This window comes from Sus scrofa, chromosome 8 (assembly GCF_000003025.6).
Source record: "Sus scrofa isolate TJ Tabasco breed Duroc chromosome 8, Sscrofa11.1, whole genome shotgun sequence".
NCBI lineage: Eukaryota > Metazoa > Chordata > Mammalia > Artiodactyla > Suidae > Sus > Sus scrofa.
Window position 1 is genome coordinate 42,324,131 of NC_010450.4, and position 21,497 is coordinate 42,345,627.

The 21,497-nt window shown below is 39.7% G+C and overlaps 2 protein-coding genes across 10 annotated transcripts in view; one reads left to right on the forward strand and one right to left on the reverse strand.

Moving 5' to 3' along the window:
• The window catches only part of LOC100526059 (zinc finger protein 11-like), a 387,036-nt gene that overhangs the window by 194,259 nt on the left and 171,280 nt on the right, over positions 1-21,497 (forward strand). The window lies entirely within an intron of this gene.
• LOC110262090 (zinc finger protein 493-like) overlaps positions 524-21,497 on the reverse strand; it is a 60,255-nt gene continuing 39,281 nt past the window's right edge. For 5 of the 9 annotated variants that reach the window (XM_021101266.1, XM_021101270.1, XM_021101267.1 and 2 more), the window contains 4 exons: positions 20,787-20,846; positions 20,148-20,274; positions 19,541-19,636; positions 524-6,680 (listed from right to left, as the gene is read on the reverse strand). In XM_021101266.1, the coding sequence (XP_020956925.1) occupies positions 3,694-6,680; positions 19,541-19,636; positions 20,148-20,274; positions 20,787-20,801 (3,225 nt within the window). In that variant the 5' untranslated portion in view covers positions 20,802-20,846 and the 3' untranslated portion in view covers positions 524-3,693. The remainder of the gene's footprint in view (positions 6,681-19,540; positions 19,637-20,147; positions 20,275-20,786; positions 20,847-21,497) is intronic. The other 4 variants (XM_021101271.1, XM_021101274.1, XM_021101273.1 and 1 more) reach the window with 3 other exon arrangements.

A 21,497-nucleotide genomic window follows, 5' to 3' on the forward strand; every position in this document is an offset into this window, starting at 1 on the left:
CTTAGAGCACACGCTTTGCTGACCAGTCTATACACTGCCCAGAAGGCAGCTTCTTCTCCCAAATTGACTCCACCATGTGACATTTTAAAGATGTCTTCACAATGTTGGTTTCAGGCACATTCTCCCTCCATCACACTGCCACTGATCTAAGCCTTAGAAATGCAATAATCTAAAGAAACTTAGGGTTAACAATGAGAAAGGTGCAAGAGAGGGATGGATGTGGGCTTTGCCACTGATATAGGAATGGATGGTTTGTAGGGACCTGCTGTATAGCACAGGGAACTCTTCTCAATAATCTGTGATAACCTGAGAAATAATCTGAAAAAGAGTGGACATATGTATATGTATAAATGAGTCCCTGTAGTACAAGAATTATCACATTGTATGTCTACTTCTATAAAACATCAAGTTTTAAAAAAAGAAAAGGAAGAAACAATAAGTGAAGCAAAGTTTTCCTACTCTTCCTCTCAAATACAAGGCAGAATTCATTGAAAATCTACGTAATACACTCACAAAGAGATTACTCTCATCTTCAAAGTAATTTCTGTATATCATTACATTTAATGAAAACCATTCTGCAAATGCCTGCGCATATCCTAAATGAAATGGTTCATGAATTTTAACAAATAAAAAAGTCAATCATTTCCATGATGAATAGGCAAGCAAAAAAGACAGGATCTGCATGGGAAGCATCTCCCACCAGGTCTCAAGAGATGTGAAAATAATCTATTCAATTTAATGTAGACAAAATTGTGATCCAATATGTCTACATTCTTTTTAAAGTGTGTACACACACCCTCTTCCTTTGTAGTCTTCTTACTTCTATCTCCATATATCTCCATATGGCATTCCCTGTATACAAAACCATGAAAATAAGATGGGTCAAATAGAAATATTGTCTCAGAATTTCAAAGTCTGGATGTTCATTGTTCTTGTGACTTTGCCAAATTAACATCTTTAAAATGAACACCCACAAATGCATGGGGAGCACAGGTTCAACAACAGAAATAAAAGTAGATGAGTTTAGGACTCAAATTTCCTAAAATATTCAATAGCTGGTCCATGTCTGAAGCCCAAAGCAAGATGCAGGGTGAGGTAGCGGCAGTAATTTGGTGCATGCATTTATCAGGGACAATGATTGAAATGTGGGGGGCTTCCTGGTACAAGTGCATATTGTTGAATGAAAACCCAAATGAGTAGGATTTTCATACTCTGAGGAGTCTTATTGAAGGCACCCATGAAAAGAGGAACCAGAATTTGTCTGGAAGTCTGTGGATCACAAGGGCTGCTAGGGAGACAGAGGAAGAACTTGCATTTGCTTCTGAGTTTGCAGCTTTTTTCTAGTGCATATGCTCACAGGAATGGCTGGTGTGTCAGTTCATGTTACCTGCAGGCTGCCCAGGTACACCAAATGACTGCTGATGAAGCAATATCAGGACACAGTTTAGGTAAGTTTTCAACAATCCTACTGATAATCCTTATTATAACCATCATGACATGCCAGTCCTTAAAAAAATCAAATACCATATACAACTTATGACACACACAAAAAAAATATTTGAGTTTTGAGGCCAGTGGGAAAAGGAGTTAATTATAGATGTCATCCTAGATTTTAATCAAATAGGTTATTGTTACCATCTGTCACCTAAAACCTTTAGTAATGTCAGATGGTTTCATCCCAGTGGTGTGATACTTCATTAATTAGTCATCAATTTACCATGTTAAAAAAACCATTCAGTTTCATTAAATAAAATATACTGATTTCACAAATAATGCACATGAAACTTTTCACAATGCACTGTATGATCCTAGATCAAAATGCAGAATATCAGAAATCAGAAGCATTCTTGTCCTTCAAATACATTGCTCTGAGGCTTTTGATTTCTAGGGTTTACACAACAGAGGCGAATTCTTTAGTGAACACGGATACACATTAGTTTTATAACTATTAAGCAAAGAGTTAACTCTATTTTTCTTGAATAACTGTGACGACATCTTTATTTCAAACATGTCAACAGAGATGCATGAGTTCTACTTCTTTTATGAAGATATATCAGATTTTGTACAAACTGACATCTTTTTAACATGAAAAAGCAGTTGGAACAGATATTTCAATTGTGGAGTGATCTTGTTACATAATTCCAAAGAATGATTTCCAAAACACTAAAAAATGGTGATTTTAAATCAATCGTACATACCATCTCCATTTAGGTTTTTCTTGCACATTTATATGACAGGGTCCCTAAACTTCCATGGAGTATTAGATAGAAATATTCCTCACCTAATGTGGAAGGGCTCCTCTTATCTTTGAAGCCACAACCATGAGAAACAAAATTCACATACATACTAGGAATAAAACGCATAGCATTTAGTAATTTGAGATTTGAATTACAAGCATTTTTTTTTGTCTAATAAACCCAGATAATGTCCATAGAGATACACTGATGAGAATAATACCAGCCCAAACATTCCTCCCCTTAATCCTCTTGTCCATACTGATGTTTTTAGTGTTTCCACTGTGGCTTTTTAATTTATTTTTTGTCTTTTTGTGATTTCTTGGGCCGCTCCCGTGGCATGTGGAGATTCCCAGACTAGGGGTCCAATCAGAGCTGTAGCCACTGGCGTACACCAGAGCCACAGCAACGCAGGATCTGAGCCATGTCTGCAACCTACACCACAGCTCACAGCAATGCCGGAACATTAACCCACTGAGCAAGGCCAGGGATCGAACCCGCAACCTCATGGTTCCTAGTAAGATTCATTAACCCTGAGCCACGATGGGAACTCCATGTGGCTTATTTGTTTAAATTCTGAGTTAGAGCAATTTCCAAAGAGTTATTGACTGAATTCATTCTCCTATGCATTCCCTTTATGGAATTAGAGTTGATTTTCAACAAACATTCCCCTATAATTTTCACATCATTAATGTTTCCTTCCTGTAAGAACTCTCTGGTGTTCTCTAAAGTGTGTACTTAGTAGAAACATCCTTCATCACATATTACACTGGGAAGATTTCCCTCCATTGTACATTTTCTGATGTTAAGACAGGTGAAAACTCTGATGAAGGGCTTTGTCACATTCTCCACATCTCTCAAGTTTTTCCCTAGTATGTATTTCCTGATGTCTAGAAAGGACTAAATGTTCTTTATAGGATCTGTCGCATTTTTTATATTTGTAAGGCTTCCTTGTTCTATGAACTCTCTGATGTTGAATGAGATACAATTGATAGGTAAAGGCTTGGCCAGAAGTTCCCATTATGGCTCAGTGGTCAACGAACCTGACAAGGAAGCATGAGGTTACACATTTGATCCCTGACCTTGCTCAGTGGGTTAAGTATCCGGTGTTGCTGTGAGCTGTGTTGTAGGTTGCAGACTTGGTTCGGATCTTGCATTGCTGTGGCTGTGGTGTAGGCTGGTGGATACAGCTCTGATTAGACCCCTAGCCTGGGAAGCTCCTTATGTCACAGGTGAGGCCCGTAAAAAAAAAAAAAGGCAAAATGTAAAGGCTTGGCCACATTGATTACATTTGTATGGTTTTTACCCAGTATGAATTCCCTGATGTTGAGTCAAGCTTGTATGCCACTTAATAGTTTTGTCAGTTTGTACATCTTGTAAGACTTCTCTCCAGTGTGAGGTCACCAATGCTGATAAAAACCTGACTGCTGATAAAGGCTTTGTCACATTCTGTACATTTTTATGACTTCTCTCCAGAATGAGATCTCTGATGCCGACTAAGAGATAAATGCCAACGAAAGGCTTGGCCACATTCTGTACATTTGAAAGGCTTCGCTCCAGTATGAGTTCTCAGATGTTGAGTAAGAGATGAACGCTGAGTAAAGCCTTTGCCACATTCTGCACATTTGTAAGGCCTCTCTCCAGTATGAGACATCACATGCACAGTAAGAGATGAATTCTGGTTAAAGCCTTTGCCACATTCTGTACATTTGTAAGGCTTCTCTCCAGTATGAGATCTCAGATGATTAGTTAGATGAGAATGCTGATTAAAGCCTTTGCCACATTCTGTACATGTGTATGGCCTCTCTCCAGTATGAGACCTCAGATGTTTAGTAAGAACTGAATGCCGAGTAAAGCCTTTGCCACATTCTGCACATTTGTACGGTCTCTCTCCAGTATGAGATCTCAGATGCTCAGTAAGAGATGAATTCCGGTTAAAGCCTTTACCACATTCTGTACATTTGTAAGGCTTCTCTCCAGTATGAGAATGCAGATGCTGAGTAAGACGAGAATGACAATTGAAGGCTTTACCACATTCTGTACATTTGTGAAGATTTGCTCCAGTATGAGTTTTCAGATGTTGAGTAAGTGATGAATGCCAATGAAAGGCTTTGCCACATTCTGTACATTTGTACAGACTCTCTCCAGTATGAAACCTCAGATGTTGAGTAAGAGATGAATGCCAATGAAAGGCTTTGCCACATTCTGTACATTTGTATGGCTTCTCTCCAGTATGTAACCTCAGATGTTCAGTAAGGTAAGAACACCAATGAAAGGCTTTGCCACATTCTGTACATTTGTATGGCTTCTCTCCAGTATGAGATCTCAAATGCTGAGTAAGATGATATTTCTGATGAAAGGCCTTGCCACATTCTGTACATTCATAAGGCTTCTCTTTAGCATGGCAATTCAGATGCCGAGTAAGAGATGAATGCCAAGTAAAGGCTTTGCCACATTCTGTACATTTGTGTGGCTTCTCTCCAGTATGAGAACTCAGATGTAGAGTAAGAGATGAATGCTGATTAAAGCCTTTGCCACATTCTGTACATTTGTGAGGCTTCTCTCCAGTATGAGAGCTCTGATGATCGATAAGACGAGAACGATAACGAAAAGTTTTGCCACAATCTGTACATTTGTGACGCTTCTCTCCAGTATGAGATCTCAGGTGCTCAGTAAGATGAGATTGACTATTAAAGGCTTTGCTACATTCCGTACATTTGAAAGGCTTTGCTCCAGTATGAAATCTCAGATGCTTAGTAAGACGAGAATGCCGATTAAAGCCTTTGCCACATTCTGCACATTTGTAAGGCCTCTCTCCAGTATGAGACCTCAGATGTCGAGTAAGAGATGAACACTGAGTAAAGCCTTTGCCACATTCTGTACATTTGTAAGGCCTCTCTCCATTATGAGACCTCAGATGCTCAGTAAGAATTGAATTCCGAGTAAAGCCTTTGCCACATTCTGTACATTTGTAAGGCCTCTCTCCAGTATGAGACCACAGATGCTCAGTAAGATGAGAATGCTGATTAAATCCTTTGCCACATTCTGTACATTTGTAAGCCTTCTCTCTATTATGAGACCTCTTATGCTTAGTAAACGATGAATGCCAATGAAAGGCTTTGCCACATTCTGTACATTTGTACGTCTTCTCTGCAGTATGAATTCCCTGATGCTCAGAAAGATATGAACGGCATCTAAAGGCTTTGCCACACTCTGTACATTTGTAAGGCTTCTCTCCAGTATGAATTCTCTGATGCTCAGAAAGACATGAAGGCCATCTAAAGGCTTTGCCACATTCTGTGCATTTGTGAGGCTTCTTTGTGGTATGAATTAGATGATGTCTAGTAAAGGCTGAACACGATGTAGATTCTTCACATTTGTCAGGTTTCCCTCCAGTTTGCTTTTTCCTTTCTCTTTGCAGATTTAATGACTGATTACAGACTTTCTCATGTTCTTCACACTTGCATCCTTCCTTCCTGGTAGGATGATGCTGATGTTGAGTAAGTCTTGAAGCCTGGCTAAAAACTTGGCTGCACTCACGAAAATGGCAAGCTTTCTCTCGAATGCAAATTCTCTGAAATGTTGTGAGATCTGAGCTTTGAGAAATGACATTCCTATGTTGATTTCTTATTGACTGGTTCTCTGAAAATTGAGATCCCTGACATTTCATGAGATTTGAGTCTGGGTCAAAGTTAGTCTGAGATTCAATGCAGGCATCACTTCTTGTTCCAGTGTGTATACTCTTATAATTACTGAATACACAGCTCTTGCTGAAGGCCTTGCTCACTTTAGTACACATGGCATGTTGGTCGATATTAACTATATTATCACACCCATTGATTAATGATGGTTGGATCAAGACCCCCCTTTTAGTGTCAACATTAGGGATGTCAGAACAATGAGGAAATATTTGTTGGTTGAAGATTGATGAACCCTTGCTATTAGATCTCCCGATTTGATCACTTTGGGGGGGCTGCCCTCCATTTTGAAACTTCTGGTGTTCATAAATGTTTGTATGAATGTTTCGTCCAAGCATACCTTCATGTTTTGCATCATCATTTGTACTACAGTCTATAGGATGATCCTGATTTTCCAAATTTCTTTTCAGAGAAGATCTATGTTTCAATAAATAACGTGGATCTTTGCTTACAAAAATATATTTTTCTGCCAAAGGTACTGACTTAAAGTGGAGTTTCTCACAGTTTGATTTAGATCGTTGATCTCTTTTAGCAGTAACATTTTCCATACGGATAAAAGTCCCAGTAGGAGCATGTGCATCATAACAACCTTCCTGCCCTTCACATGCCACCTTACCTTCACTGCCTCTAACTGAATCAAAAGTACCAACAGGTGAGCTTTCAAATTCTCCCAGCAGCGCTGTTTGTAAGAAAAGTTCCATGCCTGGGTTTGGTGGCATCAAACCCTGGGTGTCATGAGAAGACAGAGCTGAAAGATAACAAAAACAAATTATCCAAAATTACCATTTTCCGTGAACACACTTAACAATTTCATGTACAAGAGACAATCGCTTAGCTAGATTAAAAAATAAAAGAGAAGCATCAACTAAAATCAGAAGTGAAAGCAGAGATCCTATAAATGACACCACAGAAATAAAGGTGTGTGTAGGATGATACTATGAATATGTGTATACCAACAAATTGGATGGTTCACAAAAGGTATGAATTTCCAGGGAGATACAACCTATTTAGATTTCAGCATGAAGGAATAAATCATCACAACAAACCTAAAACTATTAAGTAGACTAAAATATTAATTGCAAAGAATCCCCAAAAGAGAACATGTCTGGATTCGATACCTCGACAGGATAATTCCAACTCAGGAAAAAAAGAAAAGGACAACTATGAATTCTCCACAAATATATCCAAAGTTTGAGTAGGAGTAAAATTATCCAAAGACTGTTTATGAGGCCATTATTCAGCAATATGAAAAGTAAGCAAAGACACTAGAAATGGAAATTTAGCCAAAGGAAAAAAAACCCCATGAAATTAGAAGCCAATTTTTAATAAATACTGATTCAAGAGTCCTGAACAAAATACTAGAAATGAGAACTCCAAACCTCATTACAAGTATTACACAACAAAAATAATTCAGAATTATTTATGAAATCCAGGGGGTTGATTAGTAATTTAAGAAATTAAGTGCACATACACAGGATTAAGATCATACTACAGAATAATATCTAATGAAACAGACACATAGCAGTATTAAGTACCCTTTGATGATTGTTGTTCTGAAATCAGGGACTGACAGTAATACAGAAATGTAATAAAGATAATTCAGGAAAAACACAGAGTTATCATCATGATCAATAGTGGGAGACAATGTCTCTGTATATGAAAATTTTAAGAATGAACACACACATAGTTTTGATTAAAATTAGTACTTGATTTCTTCAAACCAAGATGAGCAGGCAAAGAAATAAAAAGCTATCTAAACCAGGAAATGTGGAGTAATGATCTCTATTCACATATGATAAGGATATTCACATTAAAAAATTTAAACATGGAGTTCCCATTGTGGCTCAGTGGTTAAGGAATCTGACTAGGAACCATGAGATTGCAGGTTTGATCCCTGGCCTCGATCAGTGGGTTAAGGATCCTGTCTGGCTGTGAGCTGTGGTGTAGGTTGCAGATGCAGATTGGATCCTGCATTGCTGTGGCTGTGGTGTAGGCTGGCAGCTACAGCTCTGATTAGACCCCTATCCTGGGAACATACATATGCCACTGGAGTGGCCCAATAAATGGGAAAAAGACAAAACAAAAAAACAAACAAAATAAGACTAGGTTGCATAGTCACAACAAATTACCATTTCTGCAGAATGAGGATAAAGGGCTGTTCTACCTTTGAAGAGGAGAAAGTGGATGGCACACAGCAGAGGTGCTAAGAAATTCCATCTTGATAAAGGAGGTTGTGATACATAGGAAGTGACTGCCTACATATGAGGAAAAATTAAAATGAGCTGCCTGATTCAAACCTGGAAAGCTGGAGGTCGGGACAAGATGGTGGAGAAGCAGGACATGGAACACACTTTCTCTGGCAAATGGATCAAAAATACATCCACAATGATCTCCACAGTGATCACAGAATATCTACAGAATGCTGTCAGAAGATCTCTGACTTCCAAAAGGGAAAGAAAATCTCCACAGACCTGGCTATGAAAAAAGAAAAAGAGAGACACAGAAAAGACTCAGGATGGCGGTAGCACCCCCACTGGGGAGAGCTGTGAAAGATGAAATTTTTTGCACACAGGCAAGGCCCCTCACTGGAAGAGACCACCTGGGACAGAGAAGGAGTTTGGAGTCTCAGGAGATTTAGCAACTGTTTACAGAGGGCAAACTGGAGAAAGACCTGCAGGGATCCTTGGTACTCCTGCTGAGCACACCACAGCCAGATATGCTGAGCTTCTGAGGTGAGCCAGAGAAGGGTGCTGAGACTCAGGCTGCCAAGGTCAAATCCAGAGAGAAGACTGGGGTTGGTTGTGAGGAGACAAACTGAGACAGCTAGGGTAGAATGCACCATAATTGAGGGTGATAAGGAAAAATCCTTGGCCCACCAGTGAGGCCTGGCACATTTGATGGATTGGACCCCTGGCCTGGGAACCTCCACATGCTGCCAGTGTGGCCCTAAAATGCAAAAAAAAAAAAAAAAAAAAAGAAAAGAAAAGAAAAAAAAACCTGAAAGAACAAAAACCTACAATAGACACACTCATAAGAAAAAACAATTCAAATCCAATACTAAAAAGTCAGCAAATCACAAGAGAAAGGAAGAAGAAAGAGGGACCAATAAAAAAAAAATCCAAAATAGTCTATAAAATGACAGTAAGTATATACACATCGATATTCTCCTGAATGCAAATGGATGAAATGTTCCAACCAAAAGATATAGACTGGCTGAATGGATACAAAACCAGACCCATCTATGTGCTATCACAAGAGACCAGCTTCTGAATTAGGGATGCCTGCGGACTGAAAATGAAGGAATGAAAGAAGATATTCTATGCAAAGGAAAACCAAAAGAAAGCAGGAGGAGCAAAAAAGACTTAAAAATTAAGAATATTATGAGGAACTAGAAGGACACTATCCAATGATCAAGGGACAAATCTATATATGCAACCAACACAGAGGCACTGTAATATATAAGGTAAATGTTCACATTCATAAAATGAAAAATCAAAACTAACACAATAGTGGGGGACTTCAGTGCCCCTCTTTCAGCAATGGACAGATCATCCAGACAGAAAAGTCAAGAAACACATGCATTACATGATACCATACACAATATGGTCTTAGTTTACACATATAGAACGTTTCATCTGAAAGCACATGAATACACTTTCTTCTCAAGTGCCCAGGAAAAAATGTCCAGGAGAATTCATACCTTGGGCTACAAATAAAGTCTCAGGAAATTCAAGAAAACGGAAATCATATCAAGCATTTTATTTCACCATTACATGATGAGACTAGAAATCAACTACAAGAGAAAGACTGCAACAAGCAAACAAACAAGACATAACTGAAACATGTGGAGGCTCAACAATGGATCACTGAAGAAACAAAAAATACCTGGACACAAATGGCAATGAAGATATAACTGTCCAAAAGCTATGGGACACAGCAAAAGCAGTTCTAGGAGGGAAGATTAAAGCAACACAATCCTACCTCAAGAAAGAAGAAAAACCCCAATTTTACAGCCTCATCATACACTTCAGGCTACTAGGGAAAGAAGAACCCCAAACTCCAAAGTTAGTGAAGGAAAGCAATCAGAAAGATCAGAGCAGAAATCAAGGAGAGAAAGAAAACCAAAGCAATAAATGAAACTAAAAGGTGATTTTTTGAAAAGATAAAAAAAAATTGATAAACTTTTAGCCACATTCATCAAGAAAAAAAGGGAGAGGGTTCAAATCAGTAAAATCAGAAATAAAAAGGAAGAATTTATGAAGGCCATCACAGAAATACAAATGATCCTAAGAGATTACTACAGGTCACTATATGCCAATAAAATGGACAACCTAGAAGAAAATGGACAACCACTTACTTAGAAAGCCACAGGCATCTAAGACTGAACCAGGAAGAAAACAGAAAAGATGTACTGACCAAACATGAGTTCTGACACTGAAATGACAAGTACTGTGATTACAAAATTGTAACAACAACAACAACAAAAAGGTTAGGACCAGAAGGCTTCACAGGCCAAATCTATCAGAGGCCAAATACTCAGAGAGGAGGTAACCCATATCCTTCTGAAACTCTTCTGAAGAAATTGCAGAGGAAGGAACACTCCCAAGCTCATTCTATGAGGCCAACATCACCTTGATACCAAAACCAGACAAAGATACCACAATAAAGAAAATGACAGGCCAGTATCTCAGATCAACAGAGATGTAAAACTCCTCAACAAAATATTGGCAGATGGAATCCAATGATACAGTTAAAAGATAAAACATGATCAAGTGGGGTTCATCTATGGTATACAAGGATTCTTTGGCCTGTACAATTAAAGTAATGATACAAACCACATAAACCAAGTGAAGAAAGAAAACTGTGATCAAGTCAGTAGATGCTGAAAAAGCTTTTGACAACATTCAATACCAAGTTCTGATAAAATCTCTCCAGAACGTGGGCATACAGGGAAGTTACATCCACATCAGAAAAGACATATATGTCGACCACAATGCTAACATAATTCTCAATGGTGAAAAGATGAACATTGAGAACTATGTCTGGATACCTAAAACATAGTACGACAATGGGAGAAAAAATTATGACTACATGTATGTATAACTAGGTCCCCATGCTGTACAGTACAAAAAAAAAAAAAAGTGTGTGGGGGACATAACAATAAAAATTAACAAAAAAAAAAAAACAAGAAAAGATGAAAACATTTCCACTAAGATTGGGAACATGACAAGGAGGTCCAGTCTCACCCCTGTGACTCAACATGGTTTTGGATGTCCTAGTCATGCTGTTCAGAGAAAAAAGAAAAAAAAAAGAAAGGGAATCTGATTAGAAAAGAGGAATAACAAATGTCACTCGGTGCAGATGATGTGATACATGGAAAATTCAAAACATGCCAGAAAACTGTTAGAGGTGATCAATAAATATGGTAACGATGTAGAATATAAAATTAATACACAGAAACAGCTTCCATTCCTATGCTCCTACAATGCAGGATAAGAAATCTATTAAGGAAACAATTGCATTTGCCATGCCATCAAAGAGAAAAAAATATCTGGAAATATATCTACCTAAAGAGAAAAAATATCTATACTCTCAAAACTACAAGATACTGATGAAGGGCAACAAGGATAACACAAACTGACTGTAAGCTCTACCACACTTTGGATTGGAAGAATCAACATTTTCCAAAGGACTATACTACCCAAGGCCACCTACAGAGTCAGTACCCATCCCTATTACATTAACAATGGCATTTTTCTCAGAAATAGAAGAACATGCTTCAAAATGTATGTGTCAACACAAAACATTCTGAATCGTCAAAGCCATCTAGAGAAAGGAAAATTCCACTGGAGAAATCAGGATCCCTGGCTTCAGTCTTTACTACAAAGCTACACTCGTTAAAACAGGATGGTATTGGCACCAAAACAGAAGTATAGGTCAGTGGATCAGAAACCCATGCACCTAGGCACAACTAATCTATGGCATGAGAGACAACAGTATACAATGGATAAAATATGGTACCTTCAATAAGTGATGCTGGGAACACCGGACAACTACATGTACAAAAAATGATATTAGTACACTTGCTAACACCATCCACAAAAACACACTCCAAATGCATTAAACACCTAAAAATAGGACCACATACTCTAAAACTCCTAGAGGAAAATGCAGGCAGAAAAACCTTTGCCATAAATTGCAGCAATAAGCTTTGTGACCCACCTCTTAGAGGAATGAAAGGAAACACAAAAATACAGAAATGGGACCTAAGTCAGCTACAAAGCCTTTGTACAGCAAAGGAAAACATACACGAAATGAAAAGACAACCCACAGACTGTGAGAAAATCCTTGCCAATGATGCAACCAACAACAAAGAACTTTCCAGAATATTCAAATGTCTCATACAGGGTTATACCAAAAAACAAACAACCTAAATAGAAAATGGACCTCAATTCTAAACAACAGTTCTCCAAAGACAGACAGACAGAAGGGCAAAAAGCAAATGAAAAGATGGTCAACACCACTAACAATGAGAGAAATGCAAATTGAAATTAAAGGAGAAGATCCTGTTGTGGCTCCGTGGGTCAAGGAATCAAAAAGTTGTCTCCCTGAAGATGCTGGTTTGATTCCTGGCTTCAGGAAGTTCGTTTGGGATCCAGTGATATGTAAGCTGCACCAGAGGTCCCAGATGTGGTTGAGATCCAGTGCTGCACTAGTGCTGCAGCTGTGGTGTAGGCCATGGCTGTAGCTCCATTTCAGCATCTAGCCCAGACACTTCCATATGTTGCATGCATGGCAGTTAAATTTAAAAAAAAAAAAAAAAAAAATCAAAGGACTTATTGCCTCATACCAGTCAGAATGGCCATCATCAAAAAGTCTACAAACACTAAGTGCTGGAATAGGTGTGGAACAAAGGGAAACCTCCTCCACTCTTGCAGGGAATGTAAGCTAGTGCAACCACTATGGAGAAATAGTATGGAGGTGCCTTAGAAAACTAAATATAGAATTACCGTATGATCCAGCAATTCCCGTTCTGGCCATCTATCTGGAGAAAACTATAATTTGAAAACATACATGCACTCCAATATTCAGAGCAGCACTGTTTACAATAGGTAAGACATGGAAGCAAATTAAATGCTCATCAACAGAAGAATGGATAAAGAAAATGTGATACAAACATACAGAGGACTATTACTCAACCTAAAATACAAGGCCATTTGAAGCAACGTGGATGGACATAAAAATTATCATACTAGATGAAGTCGGACAGAAAAAGATAAATATCATATGAGATTACTGAAGAATAAATGGAGTCATATTGAAATGATACACTAGAATGTACAAAAAAGAAATTACCCAATGATTCTGAAACCTAATCTATCATGACCAAATGAGAAATGGGCAGGAGGCAGATGAATTAGGGCATTGGGAATGACATACAAACACTACTATACATAAACGAGAGAGGTAGCAATGGCCTACTCTATAGTACAGGGTAATCTACTCAATCCTGTGTGATAACTTAGATGGACAAAGAGCCCAAAAAGGAAAAGGTATGTGCATATGTAAAAATGACATATTTTGCTATATACCTGAAAGTACTACAATTTCTAAAATTTCCTATACTTCAATAAAGTGTATTCTCAAAAAAGAAGAGAAAACAACCTATGGAATGGCAGAAAGTATTTGCCAGTGATGCAGTGGACAAGGGCTTAACTTCCAAAAGCAGAAGAGTCAAATGAAATGAGATCACATGGAAAAACCTGGGTACATCTGAGGAAACAATCCATTGGGTTAAAGGCAACCTTGAGAATGGAATTGAGGGAAACGAGAAGGTGGTTGTTCAACAAGTTCTGAGTCTGTTTCTCAAGATGAAAATTTAAGCAGTTCACTATCACAAACATGCAAATATAAATAATAAACCTAACTGTATAATTCAAATAGTTAACACGGTATTTTTCTGTTTCTTTTTCCAAAAATTAAAAATGCATTAACACCTAACATTGACAAAATCATAAACATGTCAATAATTACGTCCAATTCAAAAGTTCTTCTCGCAAAAGAAATATAAATTCCTCAACACATGGAGGCATGATTTAGATGCTTTCCATAAGCACTCATAAAGACAAACGACAACCCTGACCATTAACCAAGAATGACAAAGAAGTTACAGAAAGAATGAACAATGGAGGGGCAATCATTCAAGAACACAGTTTTACTGGCAATACACAGATTGGGCTTTCCAATTTGAATGCAACATCATATTGTCTCCAGTCTACTGAGTTGAAAATTGTCATTTACATTCTGAATATGCCAGGAAGAAAAATGAAAATGAACTGATTTTGGTAAACCTGTCCTAGAAAGGGAAGCAATTGTTTAAGAACTGTGAAGCAAAAATGAGATAATTAGTTGTCGAGGAAGCTCAACACAGCAAATGCATGCACTTAAAAAGTAATCCATCTAAATAATTCTCACATTGAATAGGGACTACACATCTATGAAAAGGAAATGTTTCACAGATTCAGATATAAGAAGGTGGAGTAGAAAGCCTCGAACTCACCTCTTTTCACAGAAACACCAAAATTAACAACTCACTGCTGAACAATCATCAACAACACAGACTGGGAGCTACAAAAAAAACATCCTACACACAAAGACAAAGAAGAAGCAACATCAAGATGGCAGTAGGGGAGTTTATCAATATGAGCCCACCAGGGAGGCATCTCATAGACTGGAAAATCACTATAATGCAGAGGCTCTCCAACAAGAGTTCCCAAACCCTATCAGATTCCCAGCCCAGGGGTCTGGTATTTGGAATAAAAGTCCCCAGACCACTTGGCACTGAAAGCACAGGAGCACCACAGGTCTAGGGAAAAGAAAGACTCTACTATTGCAGGGCACACAAAGGTTTCCATGTGCACTGGGTCCCAGGACAAAGCAGGGACTCCATAAGAATCTGCTTCAGAACTACCTGCGGCTTTTGCAGGGTCTCCTGGCAAAGACTAGCTCAGCTGTGGCTTAGTGTAAGGCCAGGACATTGGAGCTGGAGGGCCCAGGGAATAAGCACAGGTGTGAGCTCCCCTGGAGGCCACCACGTTGGAAAACTCTGGCCCCATCCATCAAGGCTGAGAAGCCCCAGTCCCAACAACAGAGTGGGAACCCAGTAGCAAATAGGCTGCCTAAAGTCCTCTCAGGGACACAGCCACCTTTCTACTCACACCCAGAGGAACAAGACTCACATCCACCTACCCGTGGGCAGGAACCAGTCCCTTCCACCAGGGAGCCTGCCACAAGCCCCTGTATCAACTTCACCCACAACGTTTCCCACTCCAGAAGCAAGAGAGGGCACAACTGTGTAGACTGCCAAAAAGACACCACACAGAAAGCTCAACAAAATAAAAGCTAGACAAAATGAAGTAACAGAGAAATATGTGCCAGATGAAGGAAAAGACAAAAACCCAGAAAAACAGCTAAGTGAAGTGGAGGCAAGCAATCTACATTAAAAATACTTTAATGAGGGGGTTCCCATGTGGCTCAGCAGGAAGGAATCCAACTACTATCCATGAGGACATGGGTTCAATCCCTGGCATCGCTCAATGGGTAAGGGATCCAGTGTTGCCAGGAGCTGTGGTGTAGGTAGCCAGCTATAGCCCCAAATGGACCCCTTGTCTGGGAATTTCCATGTGCCAGGGGTGCGGCACTACAAAAAAAATATTTAGAGTAATAATAGTAAAGATGATCCATGATCTCTGGGAGAAAAAAATGGGGCAAAGATCAATAAATTACAAGAAATATTTAACAAAGAAATAGATTTAAAGAACAAACAAGCAGAGATGAACATGGTAACCAAAATGAAAAATCACGAGAAGGTACCAAGAGCAGCAGGCAGCAGAATGAATAAGGAAGGCGGAAGACAGACTGCTGCAAATCACTGATGAGCAACGGAATAAGAGAAGAATGAAAAGAAATGAGGATAGTCTAAGAGAACTGTGGGACAACATGCAATGCACCAATATTTCCATTACTGAGGAGCTAGAAGTTGAAGAGCGAGAGAAAGGACCAGAGAAATATCTGAAGAGGCAAAAGCTGGAAAGGTGCCTAACATGGGAGGATCTAAATAGACATTTCTCCAAATAAGATATACAGATGGCCAAAAAATTCAAGAAAAGCTGTTCAACACTGCTATTATTAGAGAAATATAAATCAAAACTACTATGAGGTACCACCTTATACCAGCCAGAAGGGCCATCATCAAAAAGACTACAAACTTTAAATGTGGAAGAGGGTACAAAGGAAAGAAAACCCTCCAGCACTGTTGGTCGGAATTTCGACTGACACAACCACTATGCAAAACAGTATGCAGGTCTCTCAAAAAACTAAAAACAGATCTAAAATCATTAATCTAGCAATCCACCTTGTGGGCATCTATCCAGACAAAACCTTAATTCAAAAAGATACATGCACCCCAATATTCTTTGCAGCACTATTTACAATTGCCAAGACATGGAAGCAACCTAAATGTCCACTGACAAAGGAGTGTGATGAATATATACAATGGAATATTACTCACCAATAACAAAGATTGAAACAATGCCATGTGAAGCAACATGGATGGACCTATAGATTATCACACTAAATGAAGTTAGAAAGTGAAATACAAATATCATAGGATATCACTTATACGTGGAATCTTAAAGTAGACAAATGAACTTATTTGCAGAACAGCAATAGATACACAGACTTCGAAAACACACTTACGGTTACCAAAGGAGACACATCAGGGGAGGACTAGATCGGGGGGTTAGGATTGGCATATACACTCGGGGGTATATGGAAAAACTGACCAATGGGAACCTGCTACATAGCACAGGGAACTCTACCCAATATTCTGTGGTATTGGGTAAAGCAAAATAATCTTCAAAAAAATGAATGTGGGTTCTTTTTTTATAACTGAATCACTCTGCTGTACACCAGAAAGGATTACAACCTTGTAGAGCAACTATATTCTAATAAACTTTTTAAAAATAAAAAAAAGAAAATATTCTGAGTCAGTCGCATGTGTAACAGGCAGGAGAATTTCATAAAATATGGATTATAGTTGGTCATCTAAAACTGAACTAAAAATTTGAATGAATAAGGAGTTAATGGAGTTCCTGTCGTGGCACAGTGGTTAACGAATCTGACTAAGAACTATGAGGTTGCAGGTTCGGTCCCTGCCCTTGCACAGTGGGTTAACAATCTGGCGCTGCCATGAGCTGTGGTGTAGGTTGCAGACGCGGCTCAGATCCTGCGATGCTGTGGATCTGGCGTAGGCCGGTGGCTACAGCTCTGAATCGACCCCTAGCCTGGGAACCTCCATACGCCACGAGAGCAGCCCGAGAAATGGCAAAAAGACAAAAAAAAAAAAAAAAAAGAGTTAAATGACAAAGAAAAATTTAAGAAATTTATTACAGATACATCACTGTAACAGATATAAAAATATAAAGGTTGTCATGCCTTCTTTAGAATACAAATAAAACATTCTTTATAAATGTAGGAAGAACATCAAAGTTGTAACATATGCAAAGAATCATATACTAATAAATGTTTGAAATGAAATATACCATGATTCATGACACCTTGAGGGAAATAGAATTTTTTTTTCCTTTTTGGAACACATATGCAATATATGGAAGCTTCTGGGCTAGGGATTGAATCAGAGCTGCAGCTGCTGGCTTAAGTCGCAGCAATATAGATTTAAGCTGCATGTGCAACCTAAACAACAGCTTGTGTCAGTGCCAGAACTTTCACCCACTGGCTGAGACCAGGGAACAAACCCACATCCTCAGGGACACTCCAGAGGGTCCTTTTTCTTTTTTTAGGACCTCACCCATGGCATATGGAAGTTCCCAGGTTAGGGGTCAAATCAGAGTGAGGCCCGGGATCAACCCACAAGTTCATGGATACTAGTCAGATTCGTTTCCCCTGTGCCACAAAGGGAACTCTGTACGTTGGGTTCTTAATGCACTGAGCCACAACAGACACTCCAGAAATAGATTTCCAAAAACAAAAAAAAGAATATTTTCTGCTTCAAGCACTCTTATATTTATGAACCAAACATTTTCATAGATACAGTGTGATGACTAATTATCTGACTGACGTCTAACCAAATATGTGCTATTTGGAATGTGTTTTAGTCGATACTTCACATCTATTATTATGGGTGATTTTGATATAAATCTCATCCAAAAGTGAAAACACAGAACACACTTCTGAGAAGCTTCAGGTTAAAAAGGACACATTTAGAAAAGGATGGTTCTTCAGGAATCAAAGAAGAATGAAGACTTTTAATGACTGTGGGGAAATAATCTGATTCCACTATGCATTAATTTAGTGAAAAATTCTATGAGTAATTAGACATATTCTTATACCACTGATAAGGGGAAAATACACTTAACATGTAGCATGTTAGTTCCTCCCAAAATAAGGATACAATGAAATAAATTTGAGGGTAACATTTAGGAAGGTGCATTATACTTTGACACAGTTACTTAGTCTGAACCTTCTAGGGTCATGGTCCAAGTTTCCATGGGATTGGACATTTAAAAGCAGAAAACATACAGTATCTGTCCCCACTGCTCCTAGAATGTTGGCATCAAATTCCAGTGTTTCCACGACTCTCCTCACTCACTTCTGATTAGGTGAAGAAACAGCATGAAAAACGAGCTCAACAGAGAGTTACTCAGAAATGTGCACAGCCTTTCCTAGGACCCAAAAGCAATGGAAAAAAAGCCAGGTGGGAGTTCCCATCATGGCTCAGAGAAAACGAATCTGACTAGTATCCATGAGGAAATGGATTCCATCCCTAGTCACACTCACTGGGCTAAGGATCTGGTGTTTCCAAGAGCGGTGGTATAGGTCGCGAATGCTGTTAGGATCCCAAATTGCCGTGGATGTGGTGTAGGCAGGCAGCTACAGCTCTGATGCAACCCTTAGCCTGGGAACTTCCATGTGCCACAGGTGCAGCCCTAAAAGAGTCAGAAATGGAAAAAAACAAACAAACAAAAAACAACAAAAACAAAAAAAAGCAAGAACAGCCAGAGGGAGAACCATCGTGGCTCAGTGGTTAATGAATTAGACTAGGAACCATGAGATTGTGGGTTCGATCCCTGGCCTTGCTCAGTGGGTTAAGGATCACAAGTTGCCATGAGCTGTGGTGTAGGTAGCGGATGTGGCTCAGAGCATACATTGCTGTGGCTCTGGCGTAGGCTGGTGGCTACAGCTCTGATTTGACCCCTAGCCTGAGAAGCTCCATATGCCCCAGGAGTGGCCTAGAAACGGCAAAAAGTCAAACAAACAAACAAAAAAAGATAAAGAACAATCAAGACATACAGGTCCTCACAGGTCAAGACCAGGATTCTGGCTCTCCATGTGGATGTGAGAGAGAATCCTCCATGGTGAAGGAAAACACATGGAGGGCTAAGGAACACAAGATTTTGGCAGCAGATGTCGCTCTAAGACAGAGACAGAATAAACCTGTGTTTCTCAAAAATCAGTGCCATTGAAGCACATCTTCCCAAAGCCTATTGTAAGCTTCCTGTGTCATCTCCTTCACCCATGCACACATACCTGGCTGTATGGCTACTGTTTCCATTCCCTTCACATCCCAGGGATCTTTCTTTTGCTCCAACAAGCGAACCAGGTCTGGCTTAGAGATAACATACTCTGTTCATTGGAAAGAAAAACATACGTTTTCCTAGAGATTCACCAATATCCAATCTAGGATTGGACTCAGGTGCAAGAGATGGCACTGTGGAATGGTAAAACATTCTAGGCAGTAATTTCCCCAGATACTGCCTTTTGAAAGCACATTGCAGACCCTGAGTGACAGGTAAAAATCAGTTCCTCTCTTCCCCATCTAAGGACTACTGAGTCAAAAGTAAAGGGTCCAAATCTGATTTTAAGAGGCCAGCAGAGCTCTTTATACATATGAACTTCCAGAACTGCAAATAATCTAAAGTGAAGGAGGCAGCTTTCCTCAAGGAGGACTTCGGTTACAATGAGGATGCCTCATTATGAAGCCTTTCTACCTGCACCCACCAACTCTCAGTTACTCCTAAAACGGTGGGGTCTGAAAATCTATTGTATGGGCAAGAAAATGGCAGGAGACATTCTGCAAATGCAGGATCCCACACCCAGTGGGAGAAAAGGAATTCTGGAAGGAAGGGGTCCTCACCCAAGGAGACCAGGTGCGTACAGATCTCTAACATCACATCTCTGTACAGGTGCCGTTGACCGAGGTCCAGACATTCCCACTCCTCTGGAGAGAAATCGATGGCCACATCCTCGACTGTCAGAAGTCCCTGAAATGGAAAGGGCACATGCCATGTGCCAAAGCTGAGGTCATTATGTGACTCAAGATGAAAGCAGCAAGTCAAAAGAAATGCTTTGAATGTTTTTAATGTCTTCAAACATTCAATACTATATATTTGAAACAGTAGTATTCTCTACCATATTTCTACCTCCCTTAAAGGGGATGACATGGGAGCCATAAAACTGTTCTAGACATGCCTTCCCATGGTGATGTCTCACCAACGGAAGAGTTTCAACCCTTGAAAGGTAATGATTCATCGTGACAATGCATGCTCCACAGGGATCCTGTGCACAGACAATGCTGAAAAGGCTCTGGGGCAGAGTGACAGCCTTTTTAAGAGCTGATCCTGACTACCCTAAGTGCACAAGGAAAAGGTACTTGAGAACATCCTCTCCAGGCAAGAATATCAGAAGGACAGAATTCATGATTCTTACATTCTCAATTCATGGCATTTCAGGAGGAAAAGCAGACACAGATTCCAACCTAGGACAGGACGGTTACCTGAGAAGCTGCCATTTCCTCCTCTTCTTCCTCCAGCTCTGGGTCACTTTCTCATCGGTACTGTGTGGAGGAATCACATCAGCATCTTGAGAACCCACCATCATAGGTAAAAGCTCTCTCCCCTGTGCCCACCACACCCACAAGCTGTAAGACCAAGGCCAACTTTGAAATGTTGAAAAGGCCAAACTCTCCCGCCTTTGTCTCAGAAAAGATTCAGGAACAGTCCCTTCCTACATGGAGAACAAAGTGAGATTGTTCCTGCTTGGATACATGTGTTCATCCCCATACAGATGTCCCAACATTCGGCTCACATAGGGTATGGGGGCCGCACTGACTTTTCCCTTCAGAAGCCCTATGGGGCAGACTCTCTTGCCTCTCTTTGGGCTAAAGCTTGCTTGGAACTCCCACAAACACATGCAGGAGCTCACATGCTCACCTCCTTGGCCTCACCTTACAATCCTCTGGAGCTCTTAATGAAACAACACTGATGCTCCCTGAGGAACAACAGACAGCGTCTCTGGGAGCACACATCTGATTCTCTTTCTTAATACTGGTCATGGAATTGCATCAAGGTTGTATGAAGTTTTGTTCTAAGAATTCTTCCAAAATGACCCTGAGTCCTTAGGCCTTTTCTTCCCCTTCCTTCCCAGGGCCACAAGGATTCATAAAAGTTTCTGCTGTGTGACCACCTGTTTGCAGGTAACAGAGCCT